The 19,179-nt window shown below is 39.2% G+C and overlaps 1 protein-coding gene across 1 annotated transcript; it reads right to left on the bottom strand.

Moving 5' to 3' along the window:
- Positions 1–1,221: 1,221 nt before the first annotated feature.
- On the bottom strand, positions 1,222–14,079 carry LOC120030478 (CD209 antigen-like protein E). Its single transcript, XM_038975891.1, has 7 exons — positions 13,995–14,079; positions 10,489–10,575; positions 9,762–9,908; positions 8,945–9,013; positions 2,990–3,073; positions 2,528–2,694; positions 1,222–1,359 (listed from the first exon to the last, which is right to left on the bottom strand). The coding sequence occupies exons 1-7, from the start codon at positions 14,077–14,079 to the stop codon at positions 1,222–1,224; spliced, it is 777 nt and encodes a 258-aa protein (XP_038831819.1).
- Positions 14,080–19,179: the final 5,100 nt, after the last annotated feature.

Genomic DNA, 19,179 nt, shown 5'->3' with positions numbered 1-19,179 from the left:
TAGCCTTTGGCCAAGATCACTCAAGACAAATGCTTCTTGAAGCCATCAATAATCTGCTGCACCTTTCGACTGGCAATTTGGCCCAGTATTTAGCAACAAACTGCTCTAATTCTTCAATTTGAGTGGTGCCCTCCACCAAATGCTGTTTTCTGCTCTGGCCATAGGTTATGGATGTGATTTAGATCTGGACTCTTCGCTGGCCACAAACAAACAAAACTACATTTGAGTTACAGATCAGCACTGTGTTTACCGATGACCAAATTAAGCATTCAACGAAAATAACACCCTCCCTACAATCAAACATGGGGGAGGTTTGCATCTCGTCCTGGGGGCCTTGAACGTGCGCAAGGCATCATGAAATCAGCAGATTATCAAGGTGTTTTGGAGTCCAATGTTAAACCTAGTGTCCAAAAACTGAGTCTCTATTGAAGGTTGAGGGTCTTCCAGCAGGACAACAACCCCAAACACACATCAAAAAGCCCCCAGAAATGGTTCGGGAAGAAACGCTGGACTGTTCTAGAGTGGCCAGCAATGAGTCCAGATCTGAATCACATCCAAAATTAATTGCCAATATCCTCCCAAAAATGTTTTATTGTCACCGGATAGGTGTAGTGAAATGTGTTGTTTTACAAGGTCAGCTATAGTAGTACGCCACAAATGAAGCTCAAAGGCACATCAACAGATTGTTTCACCTTGTCGGCTCGGGTATTCCAATCAGCAACCTTTCGGTTTAGCTCTATTCGCTAGGCTACCTGCCGGCCAAAACAGCAGTTGGTGGAGGGCACCCCTCAAACATTGAAGAATTAGAGCAGTTTGCTGCTAAATACTGGGCCAAATTGCCAGTAGAAAGGCGCAGCAAGCTCATTGGTGGCTACAAGAAGCATTTGTCTTCAGTTATGATGGTCAAAGGAATCAAGTACTGGCTCCAAGCACATTGTCGATGCCATGAAAATCCAATAACAAAGTGTGAATTTCAAAGGTATTTTTTCTATTTCAACTTATTTGAGAAGAAATATGGAATTATTTGATAAAAGTGCAAGGGTGCCAATATATTTGGCCTCAACTGTACAAGGCTTACAAAACTATGTATACAACGCTGTGCTTTTGAGTGTACAGCTGCTTTGTCCTTGTGTGTGTGTGTGTGTCTTTGAGTGTGTGTGTTTGCATGTGAAGCGCGTGCCTGTGAGTGTAGATGTGTGAATCTATGCCTTAATAACATCCTTACTTGAGGTTCTCATTAAGAGTTGTATTGTCCATCCAGACCCACACTTTCTCTTGCTTCTCATCTGTCAGTCCAATCCAGGGGCAGTGATCATAAGGATTAATTCCCAGTGTTACAACTCTCTGTTTTATAAACTCCTATGGAGAAAACCACACAACAGTTCTCATCCTGATGAAAGACTTGATGGCTGAACATTCATTTTATATACTATTCTAAATAAAGTATATTTTTAACTTGAAGAGCGAGAACCCTGTCTGCTTTCCACTAAAAGCAACCAATTGAGACCGACATGCAAAACACAGAGATACTGAAAGAAGGATGTAGCCTAACTGGAAGTCTGCCCATTACGTGAGAGTCAAGTAGCAATTAATTACACTAAATGAGCAAAAGTATGAGGACACCTGCTCGTTAAACATCTCATTTCAAAATCATGGGCATTAATATGGACTTGGTCCTCCCTTTGCTTCTATAACAGCCTCCACTCTTCTGGGAAGGCTTTCCACTAGATGTTGGAACATTGCTGTGGGGACTTAATTCCATTCAGCCACAAGAGCCTTGAGGTCAGGCACTGATGTTGGGCAATTAGGCCTGGCTCACAGTCGACATTCCTATTCATCCCAAAGGTGTTCGATGGGGTTGAGGTCATGGCTCTGAGCAGGCCCGTCAAGTTCTTCCACACCAATCTCGACAAATCATTTCTGTACGGACATCGCTTTGTGCATGGGGGCATTGACATGCTGAAACAGGAACGGGCCCCAAACTGTAGCCACAAAGTTGGAAGCACAAAATTGTTTAGAATGTCATTGTATTCTGTAGTTTTAAGATTTCCCTTCACTGAAACTGAGGGACCTAGCCCGAACCATGAAAAATAGCCCCAGATTTTACAGTTGGCACTATGCATTGGGACAAGTAGCGCTCTCCTGGCATCCACCAAACGCAGATTCGTCCGGACTGCTATGCGCTTCAACACTCTGCGGTCCCGTTCTGTGAGCTTGTGTGACCTACCACTTTGCAGCTGAGCCACTTCACAATAACACCAGTCACAGTTGACCAGGGCAGCCTTAGCAGGGCAAAAATGCAACTGACTTGTTGGAAAGGTGGCATCCTATGACGGGGCCACGTTGAGTCACTGAGCTCTTCAGTAAGGCCATTCAACTGCAAAGTTTGTCTATGGAGGTTGCATGGCTGTGTAATACATTTTATACACCTGTCAGCAACGGGTGTGGCTGAAATAGACTAATTGACCAACGTCAAAAGGTGTCCATATACTTTTGTATATATAGTGTACTACACCTCCAATCTTACCTGCTCCTGCTGACTCTCTATGATGACCAGGTGTCCTCCATCGTGGATGCAGGCGTACTGACTCTGTTCCCAGGTCAGTTTGTTGTTAGAGAAGTAGTAACATGATCCATTGTAGAACTCCCAGCCAGGAGAACACAGCTGACTGGTATTACATCTCTTCTGATTCCCTGTAAGAGAGAGAGAGGAGAGACAAGAACACACCAGAAGACAAGGAGACAAGAGACAATGAGATGCAATTTGTATTTGATGACTTACAGTACTACAGTATATACTATATTTATATGTATATCCAGGATATACAGTATATCCTATATTTATATGTTTATCCAGTAAATACAGCATAATAATAAAAGTACAATATAATACAGTATAATATTCAGTACTACAATATATGGTATATTATAAATGTCCATGAGGCATCCACTTTTGTACTCTCATGCATGGGAGGAGGATAGAACTAACCTTGGATGGTTGCCAGGAGATCTTTGACCTTAGTAAGGTTGGCATTACAGTCTTGTAGCTCTGAGGATAACAGCTCTCTCTGGACTGAGAACAGAATAGATTGATATCTTATTAGAATATTTTTCCCATCTTAATCTTTTCTTTTTATTGGCCAGTCTGAAATATGGCTTTTTCTTTGCAACTCTGCCTAGAAGACCAGCATCCCGGAGTCGCCTCTTCACTGTTAATGTGTTTTGCGGGTACTATTTAATGAAGCTGCCAGTTTAGGACTTGTGAGGCATCTGTTTCTCAAACTAGACACACTAATGTACTTGTCCTCTTGCTCAGTTGGGCACCGGGGCCTCCCACTCCTCTTTCTATCCTGGTTAGAGCCAGTTTGCGCTGTTCTGTGAAGGGAGTAGTACACAGCATTGTACGAGATCTTCGGTTTCTTGGCAATTTCTCGCATGGAATAGCCTTAATTTCTCTGAACAGGAATAGACTGACGAGTTTCAGAAGAAAGGGCTTTGTTTCTGGCCATTTTGAGCCCGTAATCGAACCCACAAAGGCTGATGCTCCAGATACTCAACTAGTCTAAAGAATGCCAGTTTTATTGCTTCTTTTATCAGAACAACAGTTTTCAGCTGTTCTAACATAATTGCAAAAGGGTTTTCTAATGATCAACTAGACTTTTAAAATTATAAACTTGGACTAACTAACACAACGTGCCATTGGAACACAGGAGTGATGGTTGCTGACAATGGGCCTCTGTACGCCTATGTAGGTATTCCATAAAAAATCTGTCATTTCCAGCTACAATAGTCATTTACAAAATTAACAATGTCTACACTGTATTTCTGATCAATTTGATGTTATTTTAATGGACAAAAAATGTGCTTTTCTTTCAAAAACAAGGACATTTCTAAGTGACCCCAAACTTTTGAACGGTAGTGTATATATTATTTAAAATATGTACAGTACCAGTCAAAAGTTTGGACACACCTACTCATTCAAGGGTTTTTCATACATTTTTACTATATTCTACATTGTAGAATAATAGTAAAGACATTAAAACTATGAAAAAACACATATGGAATCATGTAGTAACAAAAAAGTGTTAATCGAATCAAAATATATACATATCTTTAAAAAAATATATTTTCCTTTATTATAAAATAACTGTTGAATTAAGGCCATAATACAAAGGTATGTATTTGATGAACAAAACATTTGAAGTACAAAATTGTCACGCCTGCTCCCGCTCCCCCTCCCTGGTGCTCAAAGGCGTCAGGCTCCCTAGCATTACGCCCTCCTGCCACCATCAGTACGAACACCTGCCTTTCCCCGTCACGCGCATCAACGTGTTATTGGACTCACCTGGACTAAATCACCTGTTTATTACCTCCCCTATATTTGTCATTTCCCCATCTCTGTTCCCCGCTGCTGCATTGATTGTCGTTTGTCGTTATGTATCTGTGTGCTGATGCTGTTTCTGTCTTGTTACCTGTCTGTTCCTAATTAAATGTCAACTCCCCGTACCTGCTGCTCGTCTCCAGCGTGGGTCCTTACACAAAATGACTTTCCAATACACTTCACCACACTGATATGACTAGGTTTCCATTAGGGCCAGAAGTCTTTCCTAGTCAAGTAAAACCCCTTTGCTTCCTCATATTCATTACAATGGTAGCATATACAATATTCAAAGAATATGTTTTGGGGAAGCAATACTACTGTAAATGTAATCGTAACCTTGATAACATGGAACTTTGTACTGAAATGAGAAGTTTGAGTTAAATTGGGTTCAACTTCCACTTTTAAACTTCACATTAATAATGAATGAATATATGATATGAATAGGAGAACAGCAGCCAGTCAGTCCCATGTCAGTTGAGTCCTGTTCTAGACTACCTACCTGTTATGATGAGGGTCTCATTCTGTAGTCTCTTATAGCTGTCTTGTAGTTCAGTTGATTCCTGTTCTAGACTACCTACCTGTTATGATGAGGGTCTTATTCTGTAGTCTCTTATAGCTGTCTTGTAGTTCAGTTGAGTCCTGTTCTAGACTACCTACCTGTTATGATGAGGGTCTCATTCTGTAGTCTCTTATAGCTGTCTTGTAGTTCAGTTGAGTCCTGTTCTAGACTACCTACCTGTTATGATGAGGGTCTTATTCTGTAGTCTCTTATAGCTGTCTTGTAGTTCAGTTGAGTCCTGTTCTAGACTACCTACCTGTTATGATGAGGGTCTCATTCTGTAGTCTCTTATAGCTGTCTTGTAGTTCAGTTGAGTCCTGTTCTAGACTACCTACCTGTTATGATGAGGGTCTCATTCTGTAGTCTCTTATAGCTGTCTTGTAGTTCAGTTGAGTCCTGTTCTAGACTACCTACCTGTTATGATGAGGGTCTCATTCTGTAGTCTCTTATAGCTGTCTTGTAGTTCAGTTGAGTCTTGTTCTAGACTACCTACCTGTTATGATGAGGGTCTCATTCTGTAGTCTCTTATAGCTGTCTTGTAGTTCAGTTGAGTCCTGTTCTAGACTACCTACCTGTTATGATGAGGGTCTCATTCTGTAGTCTCTTATAGCTGTCTTGTAGTTCAGTTGAGTCCTGTTCTAGACTACCTACCTGTTATGATGAGGGTCTCATTCTGTAGTCTCTTATAGCTGTCTTGTAGTTCAGTTGAGTCCTGTTCTAGACTACCTACCTGTTATGATGAGGGTCTCATTCTGTAGTCTCTTATAGCTGTCTTGTAGTTCAGTTGAGTCCTGTTCTAGACTACCTACCTGTTATGATGAGGGTCTCATTCTGTAGTCTCTTATAGCTGTCTTGTAGTTCAGTTGAGTCCTGTTCTAGACTACCTACCTGTTATGATGTGGGTCTCATTCTGTAGTCTCTTATAGCTGTCTTGTAGTTCAGTTGAGTCCTGCTCTATACTACCTACCTGTTATGATGTGGGTCTCATTCTGTAGTCTCTTATAGCTGTCTTGTAGTTCAGTTGAGTCCTGTTCTAGACTACCTACCTGTTATGATGAGGGTCTCATTCTGTAGTCTCTTATAGCTGTCTTGTAGTTCAGTTGAGTCCTGTTCTATACTACCTACCTGTTATGATGTGGGTCTCATTCTGTAGTCTCTTATAGCTGTCTTGTAGTTCAGTTGAGTCCTGTTCTAGACTACCTACCTGTTATGATGAGGGTCTCATTCTGTAGTCTCTTATAGCTGTCTTGTAGTTCAGTTGAGTCCTGTTCTAGACTACCTACCTGTTATGATGAGGGTCTCATTCTGTAGTCTCTTATAGCTGTCTTGTAGTTCAGTTGAGTCCTGTTCTAGACTACCTACCTGTTATAATGTGGGTCTCATTCTGTAGTCTCTTATAGCTGTCTTGTAGTTCAGTTGAGTCCTGTTCTAGACTACCTACCTGTTATGATGAGGGTCTCATTCTGTAGTCTCTTATAGCTGTCTTGTAGTTCAGTTGAGTCCTGTTCTAGACTACCTACCTGTTATGATGTGGGTCTCATTCTGTAGTCTCTTATAGCTGTCTTGTAGTTCAGTTGAGTCCTGTTCTAGACTACCTACCTGTTATGATGAGGGTCTCATTCTGTAGTCTCTTATAGCTGTCTTGTAGTTCAGTTGAGTCCTGTTCTAGACTACCTACCTGTTATGATGAGGGTCTCATTCTGTAGTCTCTTATAGCTGTCTTGTAGTTCAGTTGAGTCCTGTTCTAGACTACCTACCTGTTATGATGTGGGTCTCATTCTGTAGTCTCTTATAGCTGTCTTGTAGTTCAGTTGAGTCCTGTTCTAGACTACCTACCTGTTATGATGAGGGTCTCATTCTGTAGTCTCTTATAGCTGTCTTGTAGTTCAGTTGAGTCCTGTTCTAGACTACCTACCTGTTATGATGAGGGTCTCATTCTGTAGTCTCTTATAGCTGTCTTGTAGTTCAGTTGAGTCCTGTTCTAGACTACCTACCTGTTATGATGTGGGTCTCATTCTGTAGTCTCTTATAGCTGTCTTGTAGTTCAGTTGAGTCCTGTTCTAGACTACCTACCTGTTATGATGTGGGTCTCATTCTGTAGTCTCTTATAGCTGTCTTGTAGTTCAGTTGAGTCCTGTTCTAGACTACCTACCTGTTATGATGAGGGTCTCATTCTGTAGTCTCTTATAGCTGTCTTGTAGTTCAGTTGAGTCCTGCTCTAGACTACCTACCTGTTATGATGTGGGTCTCATTCTGTAGTCTCGTATAGCTGTCTTGTAGTTCAGTTGAGTCCTGTTCTAGACTACCTACCTGTTATGATGTGGGTCTCATTCTGTAGTCTCTTATAGCTGTCTTGTAGTTCAGTTGAGTCCTGTTCTAGACTACCTACCTGTTATGATGAGGGTCTCATTCTGTAGTCTCTTATAGCTGTCTTGTAGTTCAGTTGAGTCCTGTTCTAGACTACCTACCTGTTATGATGAGGGTCTCATTCTGTAGTCTCTTATAGCTGTCTTGTAGTTCAGTTGAGTCCTGTTCTAGACTACCTACCTGTTATGATGAGGGTCTCATTCTGTAGTCTCTTATAGCTGTCTTATAGTTCAGTTGAGTCCTGTTCTAGACTACCTACCTGTTATGATGAGGGTCTCATTCTGTAGTCTCTTATAGCTGTCTTGTAGTTCAGTTGAGTCCTGCTCTATACTACCTACCTGTTATGATGAGGGTCTCATTCTGTAGTCTCTTATAGCTGTCTTGTAGTTCAGTTGAGTCCTGTTCTAGACTACCTACCTGTTATGATGAGGGTCTCATTCTGTAGTCTCTTATAGCTGTCTTGTAGTTCAGTTGAGTCCTGTTCTAGACTACCTACCTGTTATGATGAGGGTCTCATTCTGTAGTCTCTTATAGCTGTCTTGTAGTTCAGTTGAGTCCTGTTCTAGACTACCTACCTGTTATGATGTGGGTCTCATTCTGTAGTCTCTTATAGCTGTCTTATAGTTCAGTTGAGTCCTGTTCTAGACTACCTACCTGTTATGATGAGGGTCTTATTCTGTAGTCTCTTATAGCTGTCTTGTAGTTCAGTTGTGTCCTGTTCTAGACTACCTACCTGTTATGATGTGTGTCTCATTCTGTAGTCTCTTATAGCTGTCTTGTAGTTCAGTTGAGTCCTGTTCTAGACTACCTACCTGTTATGATGAGGGTCTCATTCTGTAGTCTCTTATAGCTGTCTTGTAGTTCAGTTGAGTCCTGCTCTAGACTACCTACCTGTTATGATGTGTGTCTCATTCTGTAGTCTCTTATAGCTGTCTTGTAGTTCAGTTGAGTCCTGTTCTAGACTACCTACCTGTTATGATGAGGGTCTCATTCTGTAGTCTCTTATAGCTGTCTTGTAGTTCAGTTGAGTCCTGTTCTATACCTACCTGTTATGATGAGGGTCTCATTCTGTAGTCTCTTATAGCTGTCTTGTAGTTCAGTTGAGTCCTGTTCTAGACTACCTACCTGTTATGATGTGGGTCTCATTCTGTAGTCTCTTATAGCTGTCTTGTAGTTCAGTTGAGTCCTGTTCTAGACTACCTACCTGTTATGATGAGGGTCTCATTCTGTAGTCTCTTATAGCTGTCTTGTAGTTCAGTTGAGTCCTGTTCTAGACTACCTACCTGTTATAATGAGGGTCTTATTCTGTAGTCTCTTATAGCTGTCTTGCAGGTCATGCAGTTTCCCTGTTATGAAAGAGCAAATAATATGGAGGAATAACATGAATTTATTTACATATCTAACCATAAAGTAAGTAAGTAAACCTTGTCCAATCTAGAATGACCTATTATCTAATCATAGTCCTATTTAAATGAAACATTATTTTATTTATCTATTACAGTGAAACTGCAGTATTTTAATCTGAGTCAGTCCTCCATTGACAAACTACATGTTAATGATTTATATGACGGATTCTCTGCAATATTTCTATAAGGGGTTGATCATGGTGAAGATCTCTGGATCATTGATTTTCTCACCTGTTAGATTCTCTTTCATCTGGGCAAAGAGGGCCTCCTCAGCTTGAAGACTAGTCATGTTGGAAGCATCTGGAACAGAGACAATGAGACAAGATGGAGGGTTGTGGTTTTTCTCTGGTGTTTGTCACTATTGAACCCACCTGAAATGTACTGGTCTGGGCTGGAATGGATATTTTCTTTGCACATTGTCCTTTTCAGCAGAGTTCCAGACCAGCAACTATGGTGGATGCATAACCAGTCCAGCTCAGCTCAGTAGTGTAAAAGGGTTCAGTAGTGTAAAAGGGTTCAGTAGTGTAAAAGGGTTCAGTAGTGTAAAAGGGTTCAGTAGTGTAAAAGAGTTCAGTAATGTAAAAGGGTTCAGTAGTGTAAAAAGGTTCAGTAGTGTAAAATGGTTCAGTAGTGTAAAAGGGTTCAGTAGTGTAAAAGGGTTCAGTAGTGTAGAAGGGTTCAGAGTGTAAAAGGGTTCAGCAGTGTAAAATGGTTCAGTAGTGTAAAAGGGTTCAGTAGTGTAGAAGGGTTCAGAGTGTAAAAGGGTTCAGCAGTGTAAAATGGTTCAGTAGTGTAAAAGGGTTCAGTAGTGTAAAAGGGTTCAATAGTGTAAAAGGGTTCAGCAGTGTAAAAGGGTTCAGCAGTGTAAAAGGGTTCAGCAGTGTAAAATGGTTCAGTAGTGTAAAAGGGTTCAGCAGTGTAAAAGGGTTCAGCAGTGTAAAAGGGTTCAGTAGTGTAAAAGGGTTCAGCAGTGGAAAAGGGTTCAGTAGTGGAAAAGGGTTCAGTAGTGTACAAGGGTCAGGGATCAGTATAATGGTTCTATACTCACAGAGGACTCCCAGAGTGATAGCCAGGCCCAGCAGTAGAACACAGAGACACACCAGGATCACCACGGGAACTCTCCCAGACCCTCCCTCAGGGATTGTAGCCTTTGACCCCACTAGGGGAGTAGGGTCACTATTGCCAGGGTCCCTTCCTGTAAAAGGAGTGGGTGTCAGAGGTTAAAAGGTCATAAGGTTTGTTAGATTCGGGGTAAACTTTGAACATTGAGACATTAAAGACATGATAGATCAGACACATAGTGTATAAGGAGTGAAAGAAACTGGGTTTTATGTCAGGAGGTAATGGGTCTCTGTAGAAAGACAGATGGCTTTGGAATGTGTAGGGTGGACGTGAGGAGATCACAGGATTGCTATAGGGGAAGCGGATGGACATCTGTGGATTAGGCGAAGGAGGGGTTGAGGTCAGGATGTCAGGTCAGCTCCCTTGAAGGAAGTAATAAGGGTTTATTATCCCAGTACCCTCTTCCCGTGGAACCATAAGATGTAAGGATTGGAGAGAAGGAGGAGTGTCCAAAGTGGAGTATATCTACTTGTGATGGTGAGAACATGTTTTTGTCTGAATTACAGCTGTAACGAACCTTTGGGAAGAATTTAACTTGGTTAAAGCTTCTCTAGTGTCCGTGAGTTATTTACTCTGAACAATTAGAACCTAACAGGTTAAATAAGGGGTACTTAATGTAACCCTTAGCTAACTGTAACACACATACACCTCACCTTTCCCAGGATCCTCCTGCTCACTAGCTCTACCTCCTGGTCTTCTAACCTCAGAGTATGTGACATCTTCTTCACGTTCGGTTACTCCTATGGTTACAGAGAGATGAAGAAAGAGATGGTGCATTTTTTTCACTTATTTTATATATATTGCACCCCATGCGTGATTATATTACTTCCCTAAAACCAACCTCATGGTGATTACCACCTATTAGAATTGTACCATTCTAGTTTTTCTCTCACAATCCACTGTCTCAACATTCTGTTAGAATTGTACCATTCTAGTTTCTCTCACAATCCACTATCTCAACATTCTGTTAGAATTGTACCATTCTAGTTTTTCTCTCACAGTCCACTATCTCAACATTCTGTTAGAATTATACCATTCTAGTTCCTCTCTCACAACCCACTATCTCAACATTCTGTTAGAATTATACCATTCTAGTTCCTCTCTCACAACCCACTATCTCAACATTCTGTTAGAATTATACCATTCTAGTTCCTCTCTCACAACCCACTATCTCAACATTCTGTTAGAATTGTACCATTCTAGTTCCTCTCTCACAACCCACTATCTCAACATTCTGTTAGAATTGTACCATTCTAGTTCCTCTCTCACAACCCACTATCTCAACATTCTGTTAGAATTGTACCATTCTAGTTTCTCTCACAACCCACTATCTCAACATTCTGTTAGAATTGTACCATTCTAGTTCCTCTCTCACAACCCACTATCTCAACATTCTGTTAGAATTGTACCATTCTAGTTCCTATCTCACAACCCACTATCTCAACATTCTGTTAGAATTGTACCATTCTAGTTCCTCTCTCACAACCCACTATCTCAACATTCTGTTAGAATTATACCATTCTAGTTTCTCTCACAACCCACTATCTCAACATTCTGTTAGAATTGTACCATTCTAGTTTTTCTCTCACAACCCACTGTCTCAACATTCTGTTAGAATTATACCATTCTAGTTCCTCTCTCACAATCCACTATCTCAACATTCTGTTAGAATTGTACCATTCTAGTTTCTCTCTCACAATCCACTATCTCAACATTCTGTTAGAATTGTACCATTCTAGTTCCTCTCTCACAACCCACTATCTCAACATTCTGTTAGAATTATACCATTCTAGTTCCTCTCTCACAACCCACTATCTCAACATTCTGTTAGAATTGTACCATTCTAGTTCCTCTCTCACAATCCACTGTCTCAACATTATATTAGAAAATGTATCGGTCTACACAGAACAAAAATATAAATTGAACATGTAAAGTGTTGGTCCCATGTTTCATGAGCTGAAATAAAAGATCCCAGAAATGTTCCATACACACAAAAAGCTTATTGCTCTCAAATTTTGTGCACAAAATTACATCGCTGTTAGTGAGCATTTCTACTTTGCAAAGATAATCCATCCACCTGACAGGTGTGGCATATCAAGAAGCGGATTAAAAAGCATGTTGATTACACAAGTGCAGGGGACAATAAAAAGCCACTCTAAAATGTGCAGTTTTGTCACCCATCACAATGCCACAGATGTATTGTGGGAGCATGCAATTGGAATTCTGACTGCAGGAATGTCACCAGAGCTGTTGCCAGAGAATTCAATGTTCATCGCTGCCATAAGCCGTCTCCAACGTCGTTTTAGAGAATTTTGCAACCGGACTCACAACCGCAGACCATGCGTATGGCGTTGTGTGGGCAAGCAGTTTGCTGATGTCAACATGTCAACAACAGAGTGCCCCGTGTTGGTGGAGGAGTTATGGTATGAGCAGGAATAAGCTACGGACAATGAACACAACTACATTTTATTGATTAGCCATTTGAATGTACAAAAATACCATAACGAGATCCTGAGGCCAATTGTGAGGCCCATTTTTTTGATACAGATACAAACAAATGCATATCTGCATTCCCAGTCATGTGAAATCCGTAGATTCGAGCGTAATGAATTGATTTCTATTGACTGATTTCCTCATATTAACTGTATCTCAGTAAACTCTTTTAAATTGTTGCATGTTGCATTTATATGTTTGTTCAGTATACTTCCTCTCTCACAATCAACTAGATCAACATTCTTTTAGAAATATACCAGTATACTTCCTCTCTCACAGTCCACTATCTCAACATTCTATTAGAAAGATACCGTTCTCATTCCTCTCTCACAATCCGCTATCTCAATATTATTTTAGAAATATACCATTCTAGTACCTCTCTTACAATCCACTATATCAACATTCTGTTAGAAATATACCATTCTAGTTTCTCTCTTACAATCCACTATCTCAACATTCTGTTAGAATTGTACCATTCTAGTTTCTCTCTCACAATCCACTATCTCAACATTCTGTTAGAATTGTACCATTCTAGTTTCTCTCTCACAATCCACTATCTCAACATTCTGTTAGAATTATACCATTCTAGTTTCTCTCTCACAATCCACTATCTCAACATTCTATTAGAAATATACCATTCTAGTTTCTCTCTTACAATCCACTATATCAACATTCCATTGAGCTCTACTAGGTTACAGTACCTTGACTGGAAGGTCCAACATGCAAATCACTTTATTAGCTGTTAGGGTAACTAACCAAATAATACAATGTCTAATATTCTAATTCAACATATCTGAAGAAAAGCGGACATTGTTTTGAGAAATGAGGAAACACTTTCAGCCATAAACCAAATGTTACAGGTTGGTGCTCTGTCTGTCTGTCTGTCTGTCTGTCTGTCTGTCTGTCTGTCTGTCTGTCTGTCTGTCTGTCTGTCTGTCTGTCTGTCTGTCTGTCTGTCTGTCTGTCTGTCTGTCTGTCTGTCTGTCTGTCTGTCTGTCTGTCTGTCTGTCTGTCTGTCTGTCTGTCTGTCTGTCTGTCTGTCTGTCTGTCTGTCTGTCTGTAAGATGGTTGACAGTGTGAAATCCAACAGATATGTCCAGAGTGTGACGAGTAACAACTCATTTAGATGGAACTTTCATCTTCTTATGCCCTTTTCATTGCACTAATACTGTACATATCCTTCAAAATAGAATTCTATATGGAGAACCATTGTTGAGGCCGTGTGGAATGTATTCAAAAGGAAACGAACATGTCTGAAAGTCATAAATAAAACACAACCATTGCACAATACAACATTTTGCTATAGTACATTCTAAATAGATGCCCAGTGACTCATACAATACCACACGTTAAACATATTGTACTATTTCATATTAAAAGGAAAGTTACAAATACACTTCAGAAAAGCTCATTATGATCCCAACCAAGATACGGTCTTCTTTTCCCTATATCCCCTGGGTTTACACAGTGTTCGTGACACAACCACACAGTAAATCATCATCACTATAATTATAACCAGTTAACAACAGTCTATACAGCCTTCTTCTGTTACTAACTCCTTGTTGAATTATGACATCTCCACCCTCGCCCCACAAAGTGATGAAATGTTGTGTTGTAAACTTATGCTTGAAAACTAATAAAACAATATAAATGAGCGAGAACTCACCATTAGAAGCTTCACTTTCTGCTCCAGTATCTTGGTTCTGATGCCGAGTGAATGTAACATCGGAGTAGATGATTTCACCAGACATCATCACTGCTCTAAGTTCTCTTTCAGAGTGGAGACCAGAAGAGGAAGAAGGCCCTCAACACACACACTCAGTCATTTAAATCCCATAAACACTCACAAACTCAACCACACACACACTAGCAGTACACAAACACAACTGTTACGAAATACACACACACACATGTTCACACACACACATGTTCACACACACACACACACACACACACACACACACACACACACACACACACACACACACACACACACACACACACACACACACACACACACACACACATGTACGCACGAATGCCCGCACACACACACACACTCACACTCACACTCACACTCACTCACTCACTCACTCACTCACTCACTCACTCACTCACTCACTCACTCACTCACTCACTCACTCACTCACTCACTCACTCACTCACTCACTCACTCACTCACTCACTCACTCACTCACTCACTCACTCACTCACTCACTCACTCACTCACTCACTCACTCACTCACTCACTCACTCACTCACACACACGTCCCAGGAGAATGATGAGGAACTGCAGTGGGGTAGGGAGGTGCAATAAAAAACTCATATTCAGTTCATATTTACCGCTGGGCTTCATTTGAATATGTTGTAAACTAGCAACCCTGTCATTGATCTGTATTACTGATATCATTTTTAAAGGCAGTACCAAGAAATTTGGCTTGTCATCGTCATTCAAACATGGCCTGTAGAATTTACTTTAGGTCGGATTCTAGCTAGCTGTAATTATATAGCGATATAAAATATTATCTTTCAGATAAGTTTCATTTGTGATAGTTGGTTAAAGCGAGACAGCAGATAATACATTATTTCTATAATGCTAATATATTATAGAACATCAAATATCATCAAATTATGTGTTAGAATAATCATTTCATAATGACAGCTCCTGCCAATTTGACTCTTTTTGAGGGCTCTCTTGGAGCTCGATGCTGACAGCTGTGGAAACAACTGTTGTTTTCTGTGAATCTATTTGTATAACCGGTGACAGTGACACTGTTCTCATATTTACACACTCTGCTTCATGTTGTCAAAGGCAGGTAAATGATGTGGTGAGGTGTATTCAGATGAGGTATTAGTCATTTGATCCTCTTTCAAGGTTTTAAAATGACCAAATATGGACCTATGTGTCTGAAAAACTAAACTACTACTACTACTGCTACTACTACTACTACTACTACTACCAAGCATGTCCTACAATACATTTGACAAATATTACTGTTTCCCACTGTGTTATTCTAGCATGACTCAACAAAAAGAGAGATGCGTGTCAGTGCATCAATGTCATGTTACTGTTGTCAGATGAAAGAACTCTGTAATGTGTTACATGGAGAAGACATGTTGAGCTCTAGAACCATCTAACTTAAAAGATACTGTCATCAGTTGTCCACATTACACTCATATGATACTGTCTGTGTATACTGTAGTGTACATCCAATCCACTACATTCCACTAGGTGTCTCATCAGTCCCATTATTTACAATATTTACATCATCAACAGTGGTAGTAGCAGAGACGTAGGAACAAGCGAGATATCTCAGTAGCTCCTTTTTTGTCCTTCATATACAGTCAGTCTATGAATTAAGCAGATCAGACCCAGCTGCTCTCACATTGCTGTCTATGGGAGAGCTTCCCCTTAAAGCGGCAATATGTAACTTTTTGGACAACCCGACCACATTCACATAGAACTGTGAGTTATAGATCTGTCGTTCTCATTGAAAGCATGTCTAAGAAGTTGTACAGTAGATCTGTTCCATGGGCGCCATTTCTATCCTTCCCGTTCTTAAGTTACATTTTCTCGTCTTTTACTTTCGGTTTTGTACACCAGCTGAAATAGAATAGTTTTGGTTACTGAAAATATGTTTCACAGCGGTTTAGATGGTAAAATGATTTGCTGCACTATGCGCTATTTGTTCTGTCACATAAATGGAAATTAGACAAACTATTATAATTTTTTCATCCTGGAAATGGAGAAGCAATTTCTGAATATTGCACCTTTCAGGATTAAGCAGACCGGAACTGTGACAATTGTTTTTAATGGTAAGCTTTTTGACTGATTAAAAACAAAGGTTGGACTACTTAAGTCAGTTGTTTTTTTATTTTTATTTTTATTTTATTTTATTTTATTTATTATTATTATTTTTTTTTTTTTGGGGTGGATCAGCTTAATATTGCGGAAAGAATGTTGCTTCCAATGTAATTGTCTGCATCATTTCCAATCCCCCATATTTTTTGGGGTAAATATATATATCCATACACGCATGCATACATATATACATATATACATACACATACCTATATAGACATACATACTTTTTTAAAGAATATACCTTTATTATTATTCCCCGCAACCCTACCACCGCTCCCCCAATTGGAGTAAACTAATAAACACTTCTGCTTTTACCTTCAATTTATACATCTTATACCTATTTTACAGACACAGACTACTTTATAATAGTTCTCTCTTGTTTGTTCTTAGTCCTTCCTCTATTTCTGTTGTCCATCCAATTTTATTTCCACTTGTAACTGTGCTATTTCACAAAAGCTCCGCACCTATACACATTTCACAGATCCCGTATGCCCTACATTGTTTATCTTGTTATTAGTCCCACCCTTCAGTTCCACTCAACCCTTCCCATCTATCTTCCAACATCATCCATTTCGGATTTTTATTTGCCATATATTTTTCAACTGTGCTGTGATGCTTCACAAAAGATTTGAACCTTCCTATTCTCATAGCTTCTACAGATTGTAAATTAAAAATAAACATTTTTGCTAAAATAATTATTATATTATTGATTGATTGACTATGGCTTTTCAAATCCCCCAGTATTGCTATCTGTAGCGTTAGTTCTAGGCAAATGTTGCAATTCTTCAGCCATTCCTGGACCTGTGACCAAAAACGAGCTACATATGGACAATACCAAAATAAATGATCTAATGACTCTGCCTCCTCACAACAGAATCTGCAGAGCTGGGAAGATTGTATACCCCATATATATAACATTCTATTAGTTGCAAGAATTTTGTACAGTAATTTAAATTGAAAAATTCGAAGTTTTGAATCCGGCGTTGTTTTGCGTATCAATTCATAAACCATGTGCCATGGAATGGGTACATCGAAAATCTCTTCCCAACTATTTTGCAATTTATATGGCACAGCTGTCAGTTTTTTGGTCCTTAAATGAAATTGGTATATGTTTTTATTTATCACACTTTTCTTTAACCATTTATGTTCTTTAATACAGGGCCGACATACAAGTTCCTTACTTTTTTCCCCTTCTACTTGCCTCTTCCATTTTTGTGGTAATGCTGCAATTAATTGGTTGTAATTTTGGGTAGAGCAGACATTTCCATATGTCTGTGTTAGCTGCATGTGTGACATAACTCCACCAGTCCTATTTATGATATCATTCACAAAAATTATACCTTTTTTAAACATTTCTTCGATAAATACAGTTTTTTTTATCAATTACTATATTTGAATTTAACCACAAGATTTGTTGTACTATTTGTTCCGTCCTTTCAGGTGGATTAAACTGAAATTGCAACCAACTTTCTAAGGCTTGTTTAAAAAATAAGGATATTTTGGAGATTATTTCCTTTTCAAACAACCGAAAGTGAGCAGGTGTAATCTGAATAAAGGGAAAAAGGCCCTTCTTGAACATAGGATGAGACATTCGTACCAATTTACTAGAGAACCAGTTTGGATTTAAGTATAACTTTTGTATGACTGATGCCTTTAGTGAGAGGTCTAATGCTTTAATATTTAATAATTTCTGCCCTCCGAATTCATATTCGTTATATAAATAGGCCCTTTTAATTTTATCTGGCTTGCCGTTCCAAATAAAATGGAATATTTTTTGTTCATATAATTTAAAAAGCAGGTCACTAGGTGTAGGCAAAACCATAAGCAAATAGGTAAACTGTGATATGACTAAAGAGTTAATCAGGGTGATTTTTCCACAAATAGACAAGTATTTTCCTTTCCATGGTAGCAAGATCTTATCTATTTTTGCTAACTTTCTATAAAAATTTATTGGAGTGAGATCATTTCTTTCTTTTGGGATTTTTATACCGAGTATGTCCACATCTCCGTCAGACCATTTAATTGGTAAACTACATGGCAATATAAAATGTGTATTTTTTAGTGATCCAATACGTAATATGGTACATTTATCATAATTTGGTTTTAATCCAGAGAGGATAGCAAAGGTATCTAGATCCTCTATGAGGCCGTGGAGAGACTCTAGTTGTGGTTTTAAAAGAAAACATGAATCATCAGCGTACAATGACACCTTAGTTTTTAAGCCACGGATTTCTAATCCATTAATATTAATGTTTGATCTAATTTTAACAGCTAACATTTCGATGGCAATAATAAATAGATATGCCGATAGTGGACAACCTTGTTTTACTCCTCTAGATAGTTTAAAACTTTCTGAGATGTAGCCATTATTTACTATTTTACACCTAGGGTTACTATACATAATTTTAACCCATTTTATAAGAGATTCCCCAAAATTGAAATATTCTAGGCATTTATATATAAACTCCAGTCGTACTTTATCAAAAGCCTTTTCAAAATCAGCTATGAAAACCAGACCTGGTGTCCCCGATATTTCATAGTGTTCTATTGTTTCCAGTACTTGCCTTATATTATCTCCAATGTATCGTCCATGTAAAAAACCTGTCTGATTAGGATGAATAATATCTGACAAAACTTTTTTTATTCTATGCGCCAAGCATTTTGCTAGGATTTTTGCATCACAACACTGAAGTGTAAGAGGTCTCCAATTTTTTAATTGGACTGGATCTTTATATATACCACTTGGGTCCTGTTTCAGTAATAACGATATCAGACCTTCTTGTTGCGTGTCTGATAATCTACCATTTATATAGGAGTGGTTAAAACAAGCTAATAATGGTCCTTTGAGTATATCAAAAAAAGTTTTGTATACTTCCACTGGTATGCCATCCAGCCCTGGAGTTTTCCCATCCTTAAAGGCCCCAATTGCATCAAGCAGTTCCTCCTCTGTAATTTGGCCTTCACATGAGTCTTTCTGTACAGATGT

Source organism: Salvelinus namaycush, chromosome 36 (genome assembly GCF_016432855.1).
Source record: "Salvelinus namaycush isolate Seneca chromosome 36, SaNama_1.0, whole genome shotgun sequence".
Classification (NCBI taxonomy): domain Eukaryota; kingdom Metazoa; phylum Chordata; class Actinopteri; order Salmoniformes; family Salmonidae; genus Salvelinus; species Salvelinus namaycush.
Note: the sequence above shows the minus strand (reverse complement) of the source record. Positions and strands in the feature narration are given on the sequence as shown.

Coding starts and splice junctions, on each gene's coding strand:
- LOC120030478 (XM_038975891.1), bottom strand. CDS start 14,079: ATGTCTGGTGAAATCATCTACTCCGATGTTACATTCACTCGGCATCAG. Junction 9,014..9,761: donor TATCACTCTGGGAGTCCTCT/GTGAGTATAGAA, acceptor TCTCTGTTCCAG/ATGCTTCCAACATGACTAGT. Junction 2,695..2,989: donor TCTCCTGGCAACCATCCAAG/GTTAGTTCTATC, acceptor TCTCTCTTACAG/GGAATCAGAAGAGATGTAAT.